Source organism: Mus pahari, chromosome 10, assembly GCF_900095145.1.
Source record: "Mus pahari chromosome 10, PAHARI_EIJ_v1.1, whole genome shotgun sequence".
NCBI lineage: Eukaryota > Metazoa > Chordata > Mammalia > Rodentia > Muridae > Mus > Mus pahari.
The window spans coordinates 64,274,529-64,298,716 of record NC_034599.1 but is presented as its reverse complement, the minus strand read 5'-3'; the positions used below and the strand labels follow the sequence as shown (position 1 = coordinate 64,298,716).

The window sequence follows — 24,188 nt, the reverse complement described above, 5'->3', positions numbered from 1 at the left end:
CTCTCTCTCTCTCTCTCTCTCTCTCTCTCTCTCTCTCTCTCTCTCCCCCTTAAAGACGCTCAGCCAGCTCTCCTTAGCCACACGTGGACACTGGAATTGGGTTTAGTTGCTCTTTAGTGCGCTAGCACCTGAGGCTGGTCATATGCAGAAAGCTTTGGTTAAAATGAAGTTAATATATTTACTAAATCTATCCCCAAATTTAGTGAATCTGAAGAACTAAACAAAGGAAAAACAAAAAACAAACCCAAACCTCACACCATTCCCTCACATAGGAGAAACAACAGAAAAAAAAAAAAGGGCAAATAAATAACAGAACTGTACTCACTCTCTTTAGAATATAAATACTATTAATCTTTAAAGGAACTATGTTTAAATAAAATTTTGATTTACCCCTTCTTGCCCAAATATAAATACTATATGCTGACCACTAACCTCTCCATATAAACACATAAAATTTTCTATGCTTGTAAGAAATTTAAATATCACTCCCCTGTTTATGGTTAAACCCTTACTATGTTTTTGAAAAAAAATTAGATGTTATTTAGGCTTCCCCCACACATTTCTATACAAATAATTCCTTCCTACTTTCCAAGTCCCTCAGTAAATAAGGCAGAAAGTCAGTGAAGTTAAAAACTGTGATGTGCTCTGGGAAGCTGGCCCTGGGAACCTATCAGATGGACATCAGCAGGAGCAGAAATGCTGGCAAAAGAGTCCAGAAGGACCCTGTTGGCAGAGGAGGCAGTTGGGTAGATAGGGCTTCATAAACATGCCCTGTGCCCCTTACACCACAGAAGATGTTCCCTTTTTGTCTACAGCTATGGTCTTTGATGTCAGACTAGTATCTTGTGACCAAAGTCATCTCCTAAATGCCTCCTAAATTGTCAAAAGAGAACTTGTTTTTAAGGATTTACTTTTATGTTTGTCTCTCCCTCTGTGTGTGTGTGAGGCCAGAAAGGGACACTGATACCTTGGGGCTGGAGTGACAGGCTTTTGTAAACTGCCTCATCTACTGGTTGGGTTCCAGGCTTTGGTCCTCTGATAGAGCAATACACACTCTAGACCACTGAAGCATCAGCTCTGTAATCCCAGGGCACTTGATCTTAAAAATATGCATACCTATGAACATAAGAAAGCTCCTTCTTCCTTCCACTGGGGGTTATTTTTTTAAAAATGCAAAAATGAATCAAAACATCCATGCTTATTACCTGAACACAAAAGCCAAACTATCTTCTAGATATTTAATAAAATAAATCACAGTCCACAGTTTTCTAGTGAGGGTACCTACACAAATGTCTGCAGCTGGCGCCACCTTCACTCTGAAGGCCTACCTTAAAACATAGGAACCAAATCCAACACTGTCTCCCTCCCTCTTCATCCACACAGAACAGCAGTCTAGAATCTGCAACAGCTAGTCTAGGGTCAGTTTACTCTGAGGTGACTTCTTAGGGCTCCCGATGCCAAGAACACAAGGCCTTCAATAAATGCTTCCTGTGGGATTCTGTTCCACGTGGAATCTTTGGGTCCTTCTAAATAAGAGCTGGAATCCGGTAAATATCCCAGCTGCTAATTTGTTCTGAAAGCCTCAGAACTGTGAGATGATACCTTGTCCCTGTGACTACTGACTTTTGTTTAATGAGCCTCTCCTCCTCCGCCTCCCAAAGGTAGCATTTTAAAAACTTAAAAAAAAAAAAAAAAAAGAATGCACACATGGTTTAAGCCCACAGCACCAGACACTCCTTCAGTTCTGGATGAAGCATAAACACCCCCATTCTCAATTGCATGCAAAACAAAGTATGATTTAGGGAGCAGTTCATTACTAATTCCAAATTGACAGGTGGGAAAAAAAATTCAACATGTTGATTTCTGGATATGACCAGCCAGTCTTTTAAAAGTAATTGTTTTTTGTTGTTGTTGTTGATTTTTATTGTTTTTTTGTTTTGTTTTTTTTTGTTTTTGTTTTTGTAAACAGCAGCATAAATACCTCCCGACGTACCTTCCAAGCCTTCTCAGCTAAACTTGTGTTTCTGGTGTACATGCGACACGGCGACAGTGAACACGCTAGCATTTAATTTAAAGGAAACAAAAAGGTGCAAAAAACGGAAAGTGCCTTATCAATTCAACAGGAAAAGCTACGCCAGTCACTACATTTTATATTAATTAAAACAATATATAAACAATATCTCTTTAGCTATATATAGTCTTCATGCCCATTTACCCTGTGTAATATATTATAATGCTATTGTTGCGAGCGCTATGGATCCCCTTTTCACGCCATCCTGCTGACCGGCAATAATCGGTGAGAGAAACAAAATCTTCCTTCATGACACAGAAAAGCAAGCTGTGCAAAGTAACGCCGCAACTCCCACCATACACACCGGGGTCACCGATTAACGCTGGACTCTGCTGTTACCCGTAAGAGTCTGTGGGCAGTGAGCTACGAGAAAGGGACTCCTCCGACTGTAGTACCCTCCTGTTATATGCCGAGGTCAACCGCTCTAGAAGATGAGACAGAAAAAGGGTCCATATCTGTAGGCATAGTGGAAATCATATGCATGAGCAAAACAAGTTCAGCTTTTATTGGATTTGATTGTTTCCCCTTTGTGCCTGAACCCCGATCACCACAAGATGTCTGTGCAGTGTGTTGGCGCTCCAGGGTTGTGCAGGGCCATAGAAAGTGTCTCAGTTAAATTTGTCTTCATTGTTATTGTTTCATTTCCTTTGTTTTGTTTTGTTTTCTCTCTTACTTTCATGTTTGTACTCCCGATGTTCTAGAAGTGCTCAGGTGATACATTTACCCATCGATTTGCATTGCTGGCTCAAATTCTGAAGTGAACAATTCCTTGTATAATGGAGGAAAATGAAGTCGCACAATGTCTGGGTATATTGCTTTAAATGCCATTAGCTTTTCCGTATGTCGTCCACATAGGGCTCTTAACGTAGACACCTTGCATATTAGCTGTAAGCAGGAGAAAGGACAGGATGTCAGGGAGGGCAGTCATGAGAGTGAAAACCAAGGAGTCGGGGTGACCTCCTCTACATAGCTTGTCATGGCGACACACACTTGATGCTGCCTACGCTTCCAGTGAGAGGAGAGAGAAATGGCCATCCTGTGTTAGAATATTTGGCATAGGTCAAATACGTTTAGAAGATGAAGAGTTTTAACTCTGAGAGGTGTTCCTGCTCCTCCCCATCCCCCTAGTGCTAGAGCCCAGATGAGGTTTTAGACTCCTGCCTGTTCCAGGGTGCACCATCTGGAGCCCCACTGGCTACCTCTGTGGGAAAGGAAGAGGTCTGTTGATGGAGAAGTGAGTGAGTGAGTGGCAGCCCTGGTTACTAAGGCACTACAGCCTGACAGAGGAGTGCCTACTAAACACTGTGTGAGAACGCACGTGAGTCAATTCTTTTTATTTAGTTTTTAATATTCTTTCTCTCTCTCATATATGTATATGTATATATACACACACACGTATATGTATATGGTGTGTGTGTATGTGTAGGTCAGAGGGCAACTTTGGGGATCAGTTTTCTCTTGCTACCCTGTGGGTTCTGGGGGTCAAACTCAGATCATCTTGCTAGTGCCTTGAGCCTCTTTAGCTGTCTCTCTGGACTGTACGAGTAAATTCTATAGGCAAGCCACTCAGGGCTTCAGCAAATGAGCATCTAGCAGCTGAAGGGAGCAGCAGTGACCCACAGACGTGTTTGTAAAATCTGCTACACTGCACAAAGGCAAGCTGCCCGGGCTTTCAGATCAGTCCCTGTCTCTAGGAAGCGTCCTCAGTAGCTGCTGTCTGCATCAGGCCCTCTGTAATAACGACCCTCAGATGTGGACAGAAGGGACTTGCTATGCCCCCCTGCTCACTGATCAGGCACAAAAGCAAAGCCATGCCCAGTTTCTCTACTATGACCTGCCCAGACTATCAGAAAAAAAACAGAAGCAATCAAGCAGGAAACCTAAGCCTCAAACATCTCCCTCCAGTCACCTTCTTGTACAGTAAAACATGCCAAATGGGCAGAGAATGGAGAGCTGCCGTTCCCAACATCAGAAGCAATGGCACGGAAAGATCTATCATTCGTTTTAGCTGCAAAGGATACTTAGCCAAAGTGAAGCCTCGTGCTTTTAATAGAGCACAGAAATAGGAAACTGACAAAATACAGAAAGCAACGTATTGCTGATAACTAATGAATTTAAGAGAACCAATATTAGAATATTTGGTTATCTTTTAGTCCTATTTAAAGTTTTCCTTCTGAATTTAAAGATGCGCCTGCTTTACATCAGTGAGGCATGTTGATCCCTTTTTATGCTTGAGTTTAAAGAACAGGAAGAGGTTCCTGAGAGGATTAGTTATTTAAAAGAAAGAAAGAAAAGAAAGTGTTTTGGGTGACTGGAGAAATGGCTCAGCAATTAAGAGCAATAGTGTTCTTGCAGGGGGTCAGAGTTTGGTTCCCAGCTCTCAACTGCCTATGGCTTCAATGCCAGAGGATCTGACGCCCTCTTCTGGTCTCTGTGAACACTTGCATGTACATGCACCCCTCTTTACACATGTAATTGACAGGTAATAAAATGCTGTTTCCCCAGACTGCTGTATTATTGCAGGAAACTCTGGGAACAATTATACTAAATAGAGTCTAACCCGGGCAATGAGTTTTGGTTCAACAGAATTTTCTGACTTAGTAGCCTGTGCCATGCTCAATACTTTCTACGACTTACAAAGGTACCCGTAAGCAAGATTTACACCAGAGGATAGTTCCGGCCAGCCAGGCACCTCTGGATCTCACCTTTGTTAGAATTCCATCTTCTCGGTGGTTCTTCTGTAGGACATGCTGAAGGGCTAGCTGAATTTTCTGTTGCAGCTTTTCTATTTTTACCTTTTCCTGAAGCCACGAGCGATCTAAACATGGAAAAGTGAGACGACTCAGTACGTTTCTCCAACACAGTGTCAGATCCATGTTCTTCTGGACCAAGACATCCTTTACTGTGCTACAGTGCATGTTTTAAGGCTCACAGGCCAGCTTCATTCTTTGAAATTTTGCTTCTGCAGGATGCAAAGGCAATCTCTGACGTATGCGCCAGGGCGTTAAATCTTTTCACTGCCACTGGTACTGGGAAGAGGGAGGGTACTTCTCTAAAGTACAGCTACGTTATAGGACCGAAATCAAATGATTGCAAGTGAACCCGCAGTGCCCAGCCTTCCCCAAGCCTTTCTGATAACTCTACCTCTGCAGGCACCACCCCACTGCCCCACAGGACTTCCTGGAAATGCAACAGCTTTTTAATCCAGGGCATCTCAGACTGTCAATAGAATTTCAAATGATTTAAGGGTTGTTAATATAGGAGTGTCTTTGTATGAGAATTCCCCAAGAAGCAGAGCTTCTGGGAAAAGAGGCTGGATGCAGACAGACTTGTGGATGGCAGTTTCTGCAAAGGCACATTGTCTTGGAGACTGGCATCAAGAGGAGCAGCCCTATTTTACGAGATCCTTTTGTCTTGGTATGTGGAGTTTGTGCTGGGTAAGGTTTTATTAAGCTATTACTTCTTAATATTTTTATCTGCATATCATGAGGTCTCTTTCTCTCTGTGTGTCTCTCTGTCTGTCTCTGTGTTTGAGAGGGAGATGCACGTGTGCATATATGCTTGTAGTGGCCAGAGGAGGATGTCAGGTGTCCTGGCCTATCACTCTCCACCTTATTCCCTTGAGACCAGATCTCTCACTGAACTTGGAGCTGGTCTAGCAGCCAGCAGATGCCATCAGTCCTCCAGTCACCTTCCTAGTGACGAGGCTTCCTTTTATTCATGTGTGTGGCTGTGCTCAATGGCCGAACTCAGGTCCTCATGTCTGCATGGCAAGAGCTCTTGCCACTGAGCCATCTTTTCACTCCCATAAGGTCTTTAGAAAAGATTTGCGTAGCGGAGGGGGGTGATATCCTTTGGAAAACTTTAAACTTAGTAAGGGTGGCAACTGCTTTTGGGAGCCCCTCAAATGTCATATAACATGGAAAAGTCCTGTGCCTCCTGAATACACTCTGTACCTGGATGAGCCAGAAACTGCTCTACTTCTGTCTGATTCTCTTACCCGCTGACATCAGTACAAATGCAGAAAATAATGCGATTTCGTCTTCGGTCAGGTGCATAGAACACAAACTCTTCCCAAATTCAAACACAAAGCTAATGAAGTCTTCACAACCTAGGATTAAAATAAAGGCAGTTTAGGACGACGGTGGTTACCCCAGGGGGAGAAGACAGGACAAAGTGAAGAGAGATATGGAAGTTGGCGATAAGCTAGAAGAGTAAGACCGTTTCTTAGTTGACTCGTTTGAAACATTAAGAGAGAAATTGACTTAGCCAACATCACCATTGCTAGTAACATCTCTAGTACTGTTATCCCTGTCACCATCACCACAAGGTATTATCAGCATTACCACCATCCTTAGCACCATCAGTAGTTTCTTAGCCAGCACTGTCAGCTGCACATCAGGACCCTCCCTCCCCACCCCACCCCCCACCCCCGCCATCATGTAGTTCCTGAGCAGATAATTGCTTGAACAACGATCTTAAGAGTTTTCTCAGGCTTCAAAACAGCGCTGTGAGGGGCATATTGTTAACATTCCCATTTTAGGGCTCAGGGAACAGAGACTTAACAGATAAGTAATGTACATTTGAAGCCAAGTTGTCTGACTTCAGAACCCTTGGTTTGAATGAACAGGATCTAATGGTAACTGGCTAACTGCAGTGCTCTGATCCACGCTGGTGGGGCGATAACTGTTCACCAAATTGAAAACAGAATGTGAAAGTCCTTTAAAATAAAAATTCAACCCACCTAAGGCTGGCTGTGTTTTGTGTCTGCTGCACTGCACTGAGCTAGATAAACCTGTCTCTCACATTTAAAACAAGCCATTTAACATATTCTGGGCTCCGCTTGTTTCTCCTTAATGGCAGCATTCTGATTATTTAAGTTGTAGAAAGTCAAAACAACTTGTTTTATGATGCATGTGCCATAGTTTTCTTTAGCCTTACTGGACTTTTTCAATGTTTACCTTTCATAAATGGTTATTGTATGAGGCCAGGGATGGTGGGCTTTTCCATCTTAGCTTCATTCTATATATGAGCCATAGTCTTTCCATTATTTGAACACTGTATTTATTGAAAATCTGCTTTATTTGAAGCTGCACGGGTGACTGTGAAAGGCCATGCAATAGCTCACCCACTGGCCACCTTGCAACTGAACTCGAGCTTACATATGGTGTAGTCAAAGATACTTGCTGTTTGCTGAGTGTTTTTATAGCAAATGGCTACTCTACACAGAAAAATAGGTATATCACCCTTTAGCTTTTGTCTCACATAACCAGTTTCTATTGTGCTTCATGCTTATACATGACCCTCACTTACAGAGACAAAACTGAGATTTCCTTACCTAGGGATTTGAAGACATCGGGGCTAGCATACTTCCCATCAAAGTACACGGTGTTGTTCTGAGAGTCAAAGGCACGGCACATCCTAATGAACACCACCTCTAGAGAGCCTGCATGGAGGAAGGACTGTTTAAAACCATCCCACAGACCTTAATTCCTTTCTGAGGTACTGAAACAGATGCCTTCCTGAGACGGCACAGCGTTTTGTGCAGCATTGTGCCTGGGTTCTCAGTCTCACTGGCCCTCTGTCCGTCCAAAGGGGCAGAAGAAATGAAGACTGATTCCCATTGCAGAGGGCAACATTAATGCATAATTACTACAACAAACCAGCCTAGGAATGACTCTTTGAGCCCAGAAGCATCTTTCCAGCAGCTCAGCACTAGGGCCTGAAGGGCGATAGTAACACAAAGTTCCCTAGTGTAGCCTTTTTCCCGGAGGAATAGGAAAATGGGGGGACTGCTTTCTGTCTGTTTGGGGGTTTGTTTGTTTTGTTTTTTGTTTCAAGACAGGGTTTCCCTGTGTAGACCAGGCAGGCCTTGAACTCAGAAATCCGCCTGCCTTCCAAGTTCTGGGATTAAAGGCATGCGCCACCACTGCCCGGTGAGGAATGCTTTCTGCACATATCTTTAAAAAATATGTGTACACACACCCACAAATAACTAGTGCATTTGTGTTTTGCCTGCATGTATGTGTGTACCATGTACATGCCTGGTGTCTGTGGAGGTCAGAAGAGAACATTGGATCCTCTGGAACTGTAGTTATTTATGGTGGAGCATCCATGTGTGTGTGCTGGGAATTGAACCTGGGACCTCTGCAAGAGCAGCAAGTGCTCTAACCATAGAGTCGTCTCCTCAGCATCCCCCCAAACACATCTTTAAAATGTTTTTATAAAAAGGGTTCAATTTCAGCTAAGTATACCCTGAGCTATTATCACTGAAGAAAATGCCTTCGACATCTTCCTTAGCAAGCATTTCTTTAACAAGCAGGTGAAAAACAGGCAGGAAGCGGCATTAGGATTCACTCGCAGCACACATACCTGCTTTTAGAAGCACAATTTGATCATTTTGACACAGCTCCATAAATCCATCAATGCGTTTGGCAAACTCCACCACATACTGGATAGCTTCTGTAATCTTGATGGCACACAGCTGCCACATCACCTCTCTCTGCTGTGAAAGAGGAAGACACATTAACATAAGACTAGCTGGGAACCCTGGTGCAGCCAGCCTCGGGCTTGCTTCCGAGTTTGTAGAAAGCTTTCTTTGGAAATGGGTTAAAAAAAGATTATAGGATTAAAAAAAAAAAAAAGTCTCTGTTACTTAGGTTATAAAAGCCTGCTTCCATATCCTTCCGGCCTACTGAGATTCCCAGCTTACAGTTTGAAGGCGATGGAATGGAGGGGGGCAGCGAGGTGGGGGGTAGAAAGTGAGGAATATTATGGACGTATGGGGCCAACAGCTAAACACAAGAGGAGAGCAATATACATCACCACTTAGCTGTGGGCTCCACAGTAAGACAAGGCTCTTCTTTTCAATGCAGTTAATTTATTTTAGGGAGGTTACCCATGCTCTGCTGAGGGAGGAGGGAAGAAAAGGGGTACCAACCACAGGTTTTTTTTTTTTTTTTTTTTTTTGGTCTGTACTTGCTGAGCCAAATGCTTGATAACATCCCTGTTTCATATATTATACACATTGTCTTCTATTCAGAAATGACATCAAAACTCTGAGGCTTCCCGGCCAGTTGTACAGTATAAGAGGAGCTGTGGTGGAAACCCTACTTCTCAGGGCTTGCAGGCTCTCTCTACATTGCTGGCTCTCCTCTGTGGCTGGGATGATGGGGCTGCTTTGCGCAGACTAAATGAGCTGGTGCTGGTCCCTCCCTCCCACTCATCACAGTGTCCTGGGGCTTTTTGCTTTGCTCCTCTGCTCTCCTGCTACACCGTGTTGTTTAAGGTTAGTTTAAGGTTCTTCCTAACAGTAAGATGGGGATCAAACCCTGGAGTTGAGTCAGTTACAGCCAGACCTTCCAACCCTCATTCTTCTCCTTTATTAAAGCTTTTATTTTTAACGTGTGTGTGTGTGTGTGTGTGTGTGTGTGTGTGTGTGTAGCACAGAGGCTTCAGGTATCCTGAAGCTAGAATTACAGGTGAGCTACTTGACATGGGTTTTGGGAATCAAACTCAGACCCTCTGGAAGAGCAGCAAGTGCTCTTAACCAGTGAACCATCTATCTAGCCAGCCCCATCTTTACCTACAATCTCTAACCAATTACTCGTTAATCTAAAAGCATACAGCCTGGGGGGGGGGGATGAGCGTACTTTCACCAATTCTTAGACCTCAGAATCTTTTTCTGTGGCATCAGGACAAACCCTCACTCATGGAGGCTTTCGGAAGCTGCCCGATCCAGTTATCTCCAGTTATCCCAACTGGCACAAAGGAAGGACTTACAAAACACAATAAACTTTGTTCCAGCTGAACTTTTTACACACTAGCATCTCGGGAAGACAACGAAGCTCTGGACGTGAGATCCTGGTCAGAGACTTGAGCTCTGATGCAGGGCAGTCAGCCTTGGTCTGTCTGTCTGGACTCGTGAATGATTCCACCCCCCCCCCGCCCCCGCCCCGCCCCAATGTTGCCTTGGTGGGAAGAGAGAGTCCTCCGCCTCTACCTTGTTCTGGTAGTTCTCAGTCTCCTCCTGCAGGAAGGTCTGCCACGTTATCTGCTGGAGCTCTTCCCGCAAGTACTGGCAGGTTTCCAGGTGGGATTTGGTTATGTTCTGTGCAAGGTGTTCTGGGGAGAAAAGAGGAGGTCACAACCGTCAACAGCCACGTTATTTTAGGAGCCAATAATATTCTTCTGCTGGTGCCATCCACCTTAAAAAGCAGCTCACTTAAAGCAATGTGCTGACATTTGGTTTCCTTTGTATAGCTGAGTACTGATGGAAGCCTTGTGTGTTTGCGCCCCAGGGGATGGAGGAGAGAGGCTTTGCAAAGCCAACAAGACTGCCGGAAGTATGGAGGGTTCAGAGACTTGAAGACCTTGGCCTTGTCATAGGCTTTCTACCCGTGACTGGAGATAAACATGGGTTAGGTAGGAAAAATGAAAAAACGGCCTCTTCTTGGCTTTTTATGCTGTCCTGACAAAAGTGGCTCTTGAAAAGCCAGGAAATAATGCAAGTGTGTGCATGTCTGTGTGTGCACGCGCACGAGCATACACCTTTTTATTTTGCAGTATGTGTATGTGTCTCGAGTGTCTTCCTCAATTGCTCCCCTTGCTTTTTTCCCTCCCCATGGTTGGGTCTTTCACTGAACCTGGAGCTCTTTGATTAAGCTAAACTGGCTGGCAGTGAGGCCTTGGGTCTGCCGCCTCCCAGGGCTGTGCTTACACCATGCCCAGGGTTTTGGTTTGGTTTTGTTGTTGTTTGTTTTGTCCTTTCTTCCTTTCCTTTTCCTTTTCCTTTTCCTTTTCCCTTTCCCTTTCCCTTTCCCTTTCCCTTTCCTTTCCTTTTCCCTTTCCTTTCCTTTCCTTTCCTTTCCTTTCCTTTCCTTTCCTTTCCTTTCCTTTCCCTCTTCCTCCTCCTCCCCCTCCCCCCTCTCTGAAAAATGGGTTCTTAGGGACCAAACTGAGGTCTTCATGTTGTAATGGCAAGCACTTTATTGATTGGAACCTCTCCCCAGCTCAGAAAATGCTATCCTTTAATGATGACAACTAGCCATTACCTTTGCTTTTCTAGCAAACATCAGGACACACATTGCTGAGGCATGAACAGATTATGCACTAGTTTGGCAGCGAGAGAGAGACAGACTGACCCTGGACTGAGACAGTCTGGGAGTGTGTCTTTGCCTTGCTATTTCTGAGATCTATGACCTTGGCAAGTTGTTTAACCTTTCTGCACTTTGCTTTCCTCTTTGGCAAGACAAGGACAATGGCACTTGTTCATAGGACAGCTGTGAGAATCCAAGGAATCACACTTGGAACAGGGAGTGTCACATACCAATGCTGTATAATTGTTACACTGTGTATAAGGGCTCTGGTGATACTAATATATGCCAAAGATGTCTCTAGAGTTGATCACCTGTGGACATGTGTGGACAGACAGAAAAGATAATTCAAAATACCAGAAAGTAGGATGTGAGGTACATGACAAGACAAAGACAGTGGCTGTCACGGTCGGGATAGGAGAGGTCAGGATCGGCTGGATAGAATTGGAGAATGCTTCTAAGAAAAGGAGGGATACCATGCTGAGCCCCAAGAGATGGGAAGGGTTGGTAGGAGGGTTCAGTTCTATATAGAAGGTACAGTGGACGAAAGAACACATATGACATTTGTAAGGGGCAGACAGATTTGATGGTGTACCAGGGTTAAAGCAGACATTGCTAGCTAGCTAGGAGCCCACCTCCTGAAGGATCTCGGATGTTTAGGATTGAGCCGGGATACGATATAATAATAGGACTAAGCAGAACCCTGGTGGGAAAGCTGAGGTATTGAAGATTGCATCTGGGGACTGGGAACAGAGGACAGGCAGCTTTGTGCTTGGGACCTAGAAAGGCTGGGACAGGAGGGTCAGGTGGATAACTGATAAAATGCAGATAGAGTTTTCGCGTGAAGTAGGATGTTAGTGTCAGGGAACACAAGGATGACTTAAGGGATACTTACAAAGCTAGACGTGATTCAAGTACATGTCTGTAACTTGAATTGGGGTAGGCATAGGAGGATGGACATGTATTTGAGGCTAGCCTGATCTATATAGAACGTTCTAGGCTTGAATGCCTACATAGCAAAACTCCTGTCACCAAAAAATGTATTGGAAGTAGTTGATGGGAGTTTACAAACATCGGATCACACTGAAAAGTGCTCATGTTCTCAGGGTTGAGTCCGTGGCAGGCAAGCCACTTAGGATGGCATAGAAAGTAAGGCTGGCGACAGTAGCCACAGAGCCCGCTTGTTTATAAACATGTTCCAGCTTCTGCCAGACAGAAGGAGACATGTTTCTGTGTGAAAACAGCAAGCTCACCTAAACGCAATCTGAAACTGGAGTCTCCTTGGAGACACAGAAACATAATAAACCCTAACAGTTCTGTCTGGCAACACACAGGTAACAGAACAGCCTGGATAAATAGTATTTTAAAAAAAAAAAAAAAAAAAAAAAAGAAATCGAATGTAAACAGAAGAAAGCTCTTCAAGGAGACAGACCAGAGGAGAAACAGAGAAGCCTGCTCATTAAGATAAAAAGAATGGGTGTTAGAAGGCAGAATATTAAGGCTTAGATAAAGAGCTCTGGCTATGGAGGGACAGTGTCTAGACTATAAACCAAGATTTGTCTATTTAAAAAGATGAGGCCCAGGAGGCGCTATGGGGCTCACACTCTGCTCGCTCATCATTATCTCTTTTCCAGTTATGCTCAACATCTTGTTTCAATTGATCCTAACAGAAGTTACTGGGTGCCAAGTATGGTGCTACGTGCCTGTAATCTCAGTGCTTGGGAGGCCGAGACAGGAGGATTGCCATGAGTTCAAGACCAGCCTAAATGACATATGGTGAGTTTCAGGGGTACTGAGTGAAGCTCTGTCTCAGATTTTATTCAGGGCTGAGGGAGGGTGTTGCTTAGAGGCAGAGTGCTTGCTTGCCATGCTCAAGACCCCAGGTTTGATTCCTAGCACTGCAGAAATGGTTCCTGAACATCTGGACCCATGTGGGGCTTTCCCAGCAGCCAATAGGAAGAGACAGTGACTAATGCAGTGCACAGCGTGGGGCAGCAGGGGGCAGCAGCTACATGGTGACCAACCAACTGTTCAGGCTGTTTCTGATTCCAGTTCATCATGGTTCTGGCAAGGCTAGTATTTTTAAGCCCCTTCACTATTTCTGAATGTCCCTTTCATCAAGGGAGAGTGTAACCAGATGGCATAAAATCTCAGAAGTCAGTGTGGCTCTCGGGCTGGGTGGAGACCATGAGGCACTAAAACCTAGGAGTTAGGAGACAAGCTTTCTGGGCGAAAAGCTCAGTTATTTTTCTTGCTTTGCGACACAGTGAGTCTGTCTTCCTTCTCAGTCCTGACAGTTTCGGTGCTGTCACGGTACCCAGATGTGTTCCACCTGCTGCCCTTGGATGGCACGTGACCATGGGTAGCTATGGATGCAGCAAGAAAAATCTCAATTTTTCACTTTAATTATGCTGTATGTGTTACAATCTTTAAACCTTTCAGATGTTTCTAAGAATTTTCTCTTAGACCTCAGGGTAGGACAGAACTTTTGGTATCATCTAGGCTAAAAACACCTCATTTTAATAGATAGCATCAATAATTAACATTTGCACAGCAGTTGCTGTGTGGTGGAATATATATATATTCAGAAGAGGAAAGAAGGTGACAGTTTCCCATTTCTTTAGCTAGGCTCCAGAGACAATAGTGTTGCAGCTGTCCAGAGGCAGAGCTCTCTCTGATGCAGATATCATCTGGCTTCAGAGTTTGTGCAAACCTTTATAGACATGTGAATATACAAGAGGGATAGTTGCAGCTTGTGGGCTGTATGGTTCAGTGGGTTGTGCAACCTACTGCAAAGCTGGGAGGGACCACAACCCACATAAGCTGGCTTCTTGTTGTCTCATGGCACCTGATTCATCCGCCATCTCTTGCACAAGGCACTAGCTAACAAACCCAGTTAACACTTTTTATAAAATAAGCCTTGGTTGTTTATCCGGAATGCATGGTTCAGGCACTAATAGAATGCCAAGGGCAAGACTTCCTAGTCAGGGATGAAGGTCTGTGCTGCTCAACATTTTGTGGGTATAATTGTTGAAAGATGGGATTGAACCAGGATATGTTCGTGTACAGCTTACTCTCCTATTGTGCAATTTCACTTGCTTAAATTCTGATGACATAGTTTAGCCTCCAAGAAGATCAGGATGCCTAGAGGGGGTCACACCCTCTCAGAGGAGAAGGGGTGGGAGGGGTGGACTGGGAAGGGGGTCAGCGATTGGGATGTAAACTAACTAACTAAATTAGAGAGAGAGACCACAGGACATAGGCTGTGTGAAAAATCTCACATAATAGAAGGCAGCTTTGAAGAAGGTTCAGCCAGTCTTAGGCCACTTTATGCCATCTTCAGCTCCTTTGAGCCACCCTGACACACACATGGGATAGAAAATAACCCCTTTTCAGAAGAATTCTAATTTAGTTTTCAGCTTGGTTCTATTTGAGTCACTTCATCCCGGAAAATGCTATAACCCATGGCTCCCAGACCCAGTGGGAGGTGACCAGTACAGGCGTGTCCATAGACTCGAGGGCACTAGCTTGGTCCTTTATAGCCCTAGTCATGGATTTGTGCACTGTTAGCCAAAATACCATGCACTGAGGTAAGGCTTTGACTCAATTCTGTGGATCTGTTTCAGCCCCGACTAGCTGGCAGGCAAGCAGGCAGGCTCAGGGCCCGCTATGGCGGAGAGGCAGCAGGCATGGGGTGAGTCAGGTCACTTTACGTGGGAATGTGTCGGCTTTCAATCAAACCCTTATTCATTTTCGAAAATTTAATTTTCATTACGGTTCTGCTTCAGGTTCAGCTAACCAAGATTCCATGGCAAAAAAAAAAGGGGGGGGTGTTCTAGTTCAGGGGGGAAAAAAAAATCCAGCCTACCTCTGCTCAGCATGACTTCTAGTTCAGAGGTTTCTCTGCTAATCAAAAGAGCGGCGGTGCACCTTTAGTGCTGTGCGGTGGTTAAAGAGCAGGCTTAAAATGCCCCAGCTCTCGAGGATTTAAATTTAGATCCATAAAGAGATGTTGTGTAAAAAACGTTAAGAACGTTCAATTTGTTCTATTTGGAGATTTTGGACTAGAAATTTTCACTTAAAAAAAAAAAAAAAAAAGATGTTTTATGGGGTACAGAGGTGGAGGTGCCATGTAAGGAACACAGCCTTTATGGCTGTGAACTGAGGGTTTCTGTGCTCAAGTCAGAACCTGCTGGTTCTTTACCACCCCGGGTCTTCTGCAGCAGCTAATTGAAATATCCCAAAGGAGTCTAATAACCCCATGTACAGAATCGCTGGGAACAGCAGATCATTTGAAAACTGTAAAGGCTCTTATCAAAGGTTTTCTAATAATAGTGCCATATTTAAAAAATTGATTAAATATAGAGAGGGTGTTAGCATAACACACATGAAGGGAACATTTCCATTGTCTGTGCCGCCAGCGTTTCTGGGCCATCGTCTCCCCAGAAACGGCCATGCCCTGACGACAGGAGAACAGAGGTGTTTGTGTCTCTGGGGAGTTTTGTTTTGTTTTGATTTTCCATTTTTCTTGTCTTCCTTTTGGCAAAGCAAGCCCTGTATGAAATCTTACCAGATCTGCCACCAATGGTCACCTTTCAAACCTTCTGGCAAGTTCAGACTTAATGTCACCACAGGCATTTACAATTCACATCAGTGCTGCAAAGCTTGGCTCCCCGAGGGCCTACCAGATGCGCCATCCCCCAAGGGTAGCGGCTGGTTACTAATGTTCACAAATATTGGTCCAATGTAATTAAAAAAAAAAATCAAACCCCCACAAAGAGCTGATAAGCTGATTTTTCTTGTAAGTGTTCAAGTTTAGCAGGGTAGGACCGGGGCTGAGAGAATGTGCAACAGGTCCATAGGACAGTTGGGATCGGAAGAGGAACACTATCTTGTGTGGCTTCACTGGTAGGGTGGCTCAGATAATGGTAATATGGCCATCCCTTTGAAAATGCTGGAAAGGAGGGTTCTGAATGCTCACTGTGAATCAGTTTTAAGTGTTCAACATGACAGGTATGCTACATGCCCCTAGCTGATTATTACACCATGTTTACATGTACTGAAATGACAAACTGTCCCTTATGATTTACACACAGCTGTTCAGTGTCAATTAAAAGCCTAAAAATGTTAGCAACCAAGTTGAAGACTTTAAAATATAAACATATGCCTATGGCTTAGATTGGGACATAAAGGAATACCTGGAGTCTTAAACAACTAACCAGTTCAAGTGGCCTTCTCCTAGGCTTACTGAGGTTGCTTACATACATCCTGTCTAGGTTCAGAGCAGTACATTTGCAGTGGACACCCATGGGAAGCAATCAGACAGGGAGGCTGGCATCTGAATCCTGGGCAAGGTGGACGGGAAATCCCGCCCATCATAGAGGACAATCCCTTGTACCCCTTTCACTTCACAGGGAATGCCCAGAGCAAGCCACGGGGAGCACTGCATACCGCCTTACCTAGTTCTGCCATGGACACGGTTGGGGAAGTCTCTCCGTTGGTGAAGGAGCAGTAGGGGAAGAAGCCAGATGCTGGTGTGTAGTCACATATGGGTTCGGGTTTGATCCCATTGATGTCCAATCCCGACTGGTCTGGGGAGGGCTGGATGTCCAGGTAGAAGCTGCTGACGGCTGAGTCGGCCTTGCTGCCCTCCGGGGTGTGCCCGTCCATGTAGGTGCTGAGGTCATCGTGCAGTTCCGTCAGCCCATTGGCTGAGATGTTGTAGGTGGGCGTCAGCGGCTCGGCCTCCCCAGGCTGCTGCTGGTGGTCTCGCTGCTGCTGCTGCATCCGGTGCTTCTGCACCTCGGCGTACAAGCTGTCTCTTTGCTTCTTGGACATCCGGCCAAACTTGACAGCTGGGAAGAGAGAAAGCACGGCATACCTTGAACCAGGCAGAGTTAGCCTCCCTCAAGCTTTCAGGTTTCCAGAACTTCTCAGAGCAGGTCAGCATAAAAGCAGGCCACCCACAAGGCAAGAACGACTTCCTCAAGCTTCCCCAGCGCCCTTGCAAACACACCCACCCCGGTGACAAGCCAGCCCAGGCAACCCTTCCTTTGTTGGTCTGCAGCCTGTGCCCTTAGGCTCATGAAGAATATAATGTTTTGATTTTCCTTTTTGAGATAGGGTCTCACTAAGAAGCCCAGACTGGCCACCTCACCTCAGCCTCCTGAGTATTGAGTGTTAGGATGACAGGCACGTTGCACCTAGCTCTGTGGTGTCATGATCTGGTCACTTTATATGACATGGCCTGACCCAGACCCGCCCCCTTACTTGGCAGCGTTTGAACCGCGTTTGACCCGGCAGGCAGAGATGCAAGGATTCTTGGGCTGTTCCGAGGCAGAAGCTTTACCTTTTACCCAGCGTTCTTTCTATCCCGTACATAAGAATGACGGATCTGGGGCTTCATGGTGAAGCCATCTATAGTTCCCAGAACTGCATGTCTGTGAGAGCTGTGGGCAGGTGTGGCCTTGTCTGTATTTATTTTCTTTTTGGAGATGGGGGTCATTTCACCTTGTTGCCCAGATTGGCCCTGAAGTCTCAGGTACAAGCCGTCATCCTCTCTGCCTCTCATGTAGCTAAGGTACAACCCCCCCCCCCCCCAAGCATCTTAACCGGATCCACCATTAAGTGATACTTTGCTCTACCATCATTTAGCCTCAGGTAAAGAGAACGAGGGAGGGCAGTGCCTACAAGATCCCCTGGGGAGGGTCTGTGTCTGCAGCACTTCCCAGGATCCAGCCAGTGAGCGTGGCAACAGCTTCCTGCCTCACTATCTCAGGTATTTTTTTTCCTGAAACACTCATCCAGATATAGAAAACATGTTTCCTGGCTTGATTGCTCCCACCCACCATGTCATCCCCCTGCCCCCTTGTCTAGGCACTTTACAGATGAAGCTTCTTGCTGGAGGGATTTAGTTCTCCTAATTGATTACAGTTAAATTGATTCCTGATAGGGGAGACGACCTCATTTACTCCAGCCTTGTCAGAGCAACAGAGGGGCAGAAGGCAGGGGAGATGGAAATGCAGTTGGGAACGAGAGCGAGCACTCCACTGACCAGCTGGCGGACTGCCTTGCCAGGGGAGGCTGTGCTGCCCTTTCTACAGCGGGAACAAGGCAGGAACTCAGCCATTCTGGAGCTTCCAGAACTCAGAGACGGCTGGGAGACGAATCACAACAACTTATACTGTCTTATGAGGTAGGTACGTAAAGAGCCATCCTGAAGATACTTAGTTTGGGGAGGGGCAGAGGCTATTTTAGAGAGCCCCAGGAGGAAAGCTTCTGCTCTAAAGTTACACTTTAACGTTGTCTTAATAAAACAACATTGTATCCAGTGATCGAGGGGAAAAAAGGACCAGCCCAAGGAAATGCATTCCTAACAGGTACCTAGGAACCCTCCCTGTCAGTTTGATGCTGAAGGCAGACAAAAGATGTAAAAAGACTCACAAGACATGTAGTGCGAGTGAACATGAGCCCGGGTGGCTCTGTTGGCCCTAAGAACAGCTGATGGTAGAAAGGGTAGATGGACACCCCCCACACCAGGAGATCTCTGGGGACAGTCAGTGTGCTCAGAAAAGTCCTTAAGCTGGACCCACTGTATTTCTTGCCAGTTTCCCGCGTGACTTGTGAATCCTGGTGTTATTCTGTGCACTTAAGAATGGCTGCTTCAGGAAGGGTCTGGAGATGCTCTGCGGCTGGAGTGGCCTATCCCTAGTTGTCATGCCTTCTTCGTGAAAAAAAGACACCTATCTATCACCCATCCTCACTCACTATTTTCACACAGTTGGAAGGTGCAAATTTTGACTTCGGCAGGCATTTGACCCAGTTACCGTAAGAACTCTTTCCTGCCAAATGCCAGTAGACTTACCAGCATTAGGCAAGTACCAATTTGTCCTGGCTTGGGTTTCCTGCATGAAAGCCCTCAGATGACACATACCTGTAGTTTCTGAAATGTTGACAACCTGAAGCTATTCTGACTACAGGACACTTCTGTGTCTACCCTCATCAGCTAGTTCACGAATAAAGGAAGTGCTGTGGATCACAGGAAGCTGCCAGAGGAGTCCGGGAAAGGGTTGAGAGAGCCTCCCCTGACGGAGCAGCACCCAAGTCGCATGCGTGTTTGCCCAGACCCATGCATTTGTCCCACACCAGCTATGCGAGGCTCACCATCTCGAGACATCCCCACGGCCAGGCATTTCTGCAGCCGACAATGCTGGCAGCGGTTTCTGCTGGTCCGATCGATCAAACAGTTCTTCTGCCGGGGACAGGAGTAGGTGGCATTGCTCTGCTGACTTCTCCTGAAAAAGCCCTGCGATTCAGTTATAAATACGGAACAGGTTAGTGTCAGTTCCAGCGGTGATACCCAAAGGCTGGGTACTAAGCGTAGAGCACCAAGTGGCATTAATATTTAATGGAGGGTTAAGCTCGGAGCAGAATCGTCCAGGAGCCCATTAATGAAATTAAAGTCACTTCTTTTTCCTTGAGTAAAATTAACCCCTAGAGCCTAATCCTCCATCCCTTACACATGCAAAACTTCCGTAAACTTCCACTCAATTGCCTGTGTAAAAGACACATGATCCGGGTGACCAAACAAAGCTTACTGCAATGACACCAACGGATTTGCCTTTAACCTGTATCTCCAAAATACCTTTTCTTTTGGTGCACTTGTGGAGGTATACATACAAGTATGTGCATGTGTGTGCACATGTATGTTCCTATGTGTGCTGTGGAAGCCAGAGGAGGAGTCTTGGTGTCACACTGCCTTATTTTGCTAAAACAGGGTCTCTTACTGTGCCTGGCAATAGGCCGTCAGGTTGCAAGACCCAGTGAGCCTCCATCTGTTTCCCACAGTGCTGGAGTGGCAGGTGCCCATGTCATGCCCGGCTGTTTATGTGGGTGCTGGGGATTCAAACTTAGGTTGTCATGTGTGTGCAGCAAGTGTTGTGTCCCATGAGGTCATCTATATCCTCAGCCTCCAAAACGCTTTTTGGTAAAATACACGCTTCTGTGTGGGTGTGCCATGGTGTTTACCACTCAAGCCTCTGGCTGTTTGGCCATCTCTCACTCCCCAGGTCTGAACCTGCTGGTGCAAACAGTTAGATGACACTTGGATTGGCCACTTTAAAGATGAGTTGCATTGCGAATTCTCAGTCCTCACCGGCTGGGAGTCAGCAGTGTTTAGAAGAATGGCCTTTAGGCTTGGGTCCAGTGTAGTGATCACCAGCTGCTCATTTGTGTTGAGTGCTGTGCTGGAGATGAGAGGGTGTGCAAAGACACACAGGAGCCGCTGGCCTCAAGGTGTGTGCTTATCAACTTCCTGATTTTCAGGACAGGGACTAGAAGGCGCAAGCTTTCCTTTAGAGATTTTGTAGGAGAAATCCACAAGCTTAGCACAGGTGCAATGTTTCCATGATGGCTGACTGATTTCTCACACAACACATGTGTTACTTAGAAGCATATCTTATAACTTCCAAAATATGTGGCAGTGACAGGGTTGGGGATTGTGTGTGTGTGTGTGTGTGTGTGTGTGTTTCTTCCAGTGATATCTAAGGAAATGTAGGGGTTAGGTGAAGCAGGGCCACAGAGGGTACAAGAGAGAAAATGGTCATCTTAAGGGCAGTCTCTAATGATAAAGATAGATGTCTCCAACTAAGAGGACATTAGTGGGTCAGGGAGTAAAGAAAGGATGGACAAGGAATGTTAAAATAGCCATATGCTTCAGCCAACACATTTGTCTAGAGGCAGATTTGGCTACTGTATCAGAATTATTAAGGACAGAAATAAAATGTGCTTGTCCTGTAAGCCAGGAATCTTTTCTAGAGAAACAGTTCAAGATTCATCCAGAGGGATACTCTTTAGAGCACTGGATGCCCAAATGTGGCTGACTTGAGTTCTAGTATACACTCTTACACTATGGAGTTGGGCGACCACTGGAAATCATGTTTCAGAAATTCTGTTTGTATAAAAAGGTGATAAAATTGGCTCAAGGTCTAAGCCAGGTGTATCCTAGTCTAAGAGTGAGAGAGCACCCCATATTTGATGTAAAAGAAACTATGAAAAACTATGCCCCCCAAAGAGAAGAATTACTGGTCTTGGCTGGTGGGGACTCTAACTTTCTTCTTTTCCTCTTTGCTATCTGATTATTTCTCTACAGGTCGGCAGATAGGTATGTAAGGCACTCAAAATCTGCTGTCGCTGTCCTCATTGCTGCTTTGTGTGATGACTGGGGTCTGCGTGGACCACGCCAAGTAAGTTAGATGCATGTGAGCCAGGCTCTTCTAACCCACTTTGTAACGAGTTCAGTGTCTTTGAAAGCCATCAGAATATTTAAAACGTGTGTGTGTGTGTGTGTTCCCTGGCAAAAAGGGAGTATGAAAAGTTTTCTTAGAATTTACTAGAAGGAAGCCAAGAAAATATATTTTAAAGCACATCAAGAGGTCACCTGCATGGGTGGCCACTTTGGTCTCTGCATTTATCGCTTTCCTGGGGCTCAGCCACTGGCTGTGTTTCTTTCACAGGGATTTAAAATTATTTATTTGTGTGAAGGGTAAAGGGACTGGAGACTCTCGAGATGGGATGGCTTGCTCAAAATGCCACCTCCAGACTTCAGGAAGCCAGGACAGAGATTTCTCCAGGCTTCTTTCCAGAACAAACATCCTTGTCCCCTTTGTTTCCACTATCAGTAACAGGACAGATTGACTCTGAAATTACCATAGCCTTTAGATTCATTCATTCAGCTGGCCCAGGCTACCACTGCACAAGCATCTTATCAACTCATGCTCTACTGCTGCAGCGGAGGAGGTGGGGTGGGGGTCACAGGAGAAATCTGCCTTGGATTCCAGCATCCCCCTTCCTTTCTACCCTGAAGCATTTATGTCCCCTTCGGTTTGTTTTACCTACCCCACCCACATCGCAGTCTGGCTCATTCATGGAGTGAACCGCAATGAAACTCGGGGCAAGGGCTCAGAGTCACTCTCATTAGAGATGTCTGAGCGAATCGGGCTATAAACCTCAAGGAAAATTAATGCAGCATTCTGTGTGTCTAGGTTTGGAGGAGGGGAAGCAACCCTGGAGCTTGTGGCTAGCTTCCAAGCTGTCTGCCTCGACATGGAATTGGGAAGGATTTGGGAGAGCAAAACCCAGCAGACACACCCTCTTTACTTCACACTTATCCTTCAGGTGAGTCCATCAAGAACACGATGGCTCAGCAGCTTTGAGAGGGCAGAGCTGAGAAGCAGGACATGGCCATTCTCTCGGACAAAGACGATACAGTCCCATCCTCAAGAAGAAATATCCCATTCACTACACGAGGGGTCCAGTGGAGCTTTCTAGGGAGAGGATGCCCTGCCTCAAGCTGAACTCTGTATTTTCAGAAACACGGAGCACTCAAGATTAGGTTAGGCTAGCTGACCAGCGGGCCCAGGTATCTGTCTGTCTCTGCCCACTAACTCCGTAGCATGGGGATGTGTAAGCACATGCATGCAACCACACCCAGCCTTTAACATGGGACTGAACTCGGGTCCTCGTGTTTGCATGGCAAACACTTCACTGAGCTATCTCCTGAGCCCCTGGCCTTCTTTAAAAGCCTTCGCCAGTATTCCTCAGAGAGCTTTCTGAGCAGTGTAAACGCCGTGGAAGTTATACTGGTAAAACAAGTAAAGCTTTAGCGCTAATAGGAGAATTAGAAGTGAGAAAGAAACCATGGAAAACTCAGGGGGTTCCAATGGCATGCATCTGAGTGAGAATCGGGGTCTGTCTGCTTGGAGCACATCCTAGAGAAGGTTCCTCTGAGACATGAGTTCCTGAGGGTGAGCAGCCTATGGCAAAGCTCTGACGGGAATGCATATCACAAAGCTAGCACTCAAGCCAAGGATTGGCAAGAGAGAAATTAACTATATCACTGTGCAATTTTACTAGTACCAAAAGGTATGTCAGAACACTTGAAGTAGTTCCATTCTAGACTATGGTGGACTCCAGCAAAGAGTCACCATGATCTTCCTCGGGCAGGAGATGCTTGGATTGTGGCACACTACCACCACCTAGTGGCTATATGCTGCCATGCAGCCCTTCAAAATGTAACACCAATAGGTTGGTTACCTTCATGGAAGTGGAAAGATTATCAGGTCCTACCTATCTCCCTTAACTGGTGGCATGATGGTATCTCCCATGTAGGTCTTGACAATGCACCACAGATCTGTTACCCTTAGAGGTACAAGTCACGGGAACTCACGAGTCTGAGCAACATGCCTGCCTGAGCATGAGCTGTACAAGGGCACCCATAAGACACCGTAGCATGGGCAGCAGAAGGCCTGGGAGGTCTCAGTGTGACACAGAAAGTCACAGGCAACAAGAGAGTGCTGTGAGAAACGGTCTTTCCCCGGGGAAGAGCATGCCGGCCGCTTGTCCGATATCAAACCGATAGCCCTGAAACATGTACACACGAGTAACACTATACAGAATGAGCAGGTTGTGTTTAGGAGTATGTATGAAATAACAATTAATGTAAAAAATGGATGAATTAATTAAATAATTGAACATTAATTGAAATTACTGAAATGAAAAATAATGGAAATTAATTGACTAATCAGTGGACGAAAGAGTGCATGGAAGAGTATATGGATGGGATGGTCCCGAGGAAGGAAAGGGAGATGATATAATTGTATTATAACCTCAAAAATATAAGAAAGATGATTATGCACGTGTGTTCCTGGGTGTGGACTGTACACTTGAGTGCCATGTCTAAGAGGCCAGAAAAGGGCATCAGATTCCCTAGAACTGGAGTTTACAGAGGATTCTGAGCCACTTGAAGCAGGTGCTGGCAACGGAACTCTGGAAGAAAAATACAAGCTCTTAGCTGCCGAGTCATCCCTGGGCTGCTTTGTCTTGAAAATACATTTCTGAGTCTTAATTATGATATATCCGTTCACTGCTCAGTCCTTCTGAGAAAACGAAATGGTTATCTGGAGATATATATATATATATATTATATATATATATATATATATATATATATAATATATATATAT

General features: G+C 45.4%; 1 protein-coding gene across 1 annotated transcript in view; it reads right to left on the bottom strand.

The window, feature by feature from the left end:
* Positions 1-1,950: 1,950 nt before the first annotated feature.
* Positions 1,951-24,188, bottom strand: part of LOC110327499 (nuclear receptor ROR-alpha) — a 93,202-nt gene continuing 70,964 nt past the window's right edge. Inside the window, exons 3-10 of the mRNA XM_021206554.1 lie at positions 19,330-19,471; positions 16,626-17,021; positions 10,074-10,195; positions 8,444-8,576; positions 7,410-7,517; positions 6,072-6,182; positions 4,777-4,889; positions 1,951-2,956 (exon numbers count right to left, since the gene is read on the bottom strand). Coding sequence (XP_021062213.1) covers positions 2,792-2,956; positions 4,777-4,889; positions 6,072-6,182; positions 7,410-7,517; positions 8,444-8,576; positions 10,074-10,195; positions 16,626-17,021; positions 19,330-19,471 — 1,290 coding nt within the window. The 3' untranslated portion in view covers positions 1,951-2,791. The remainder of the gene's footprint in view (positions 2,957-4,776; positions 4,890-6,071; positions 6,183-7,409; positions 7,518-8,443; positions 8,577-10,073; positions 10,196-16,625; positions 17,022-19,329; positions 19,472-24,188) is intronic.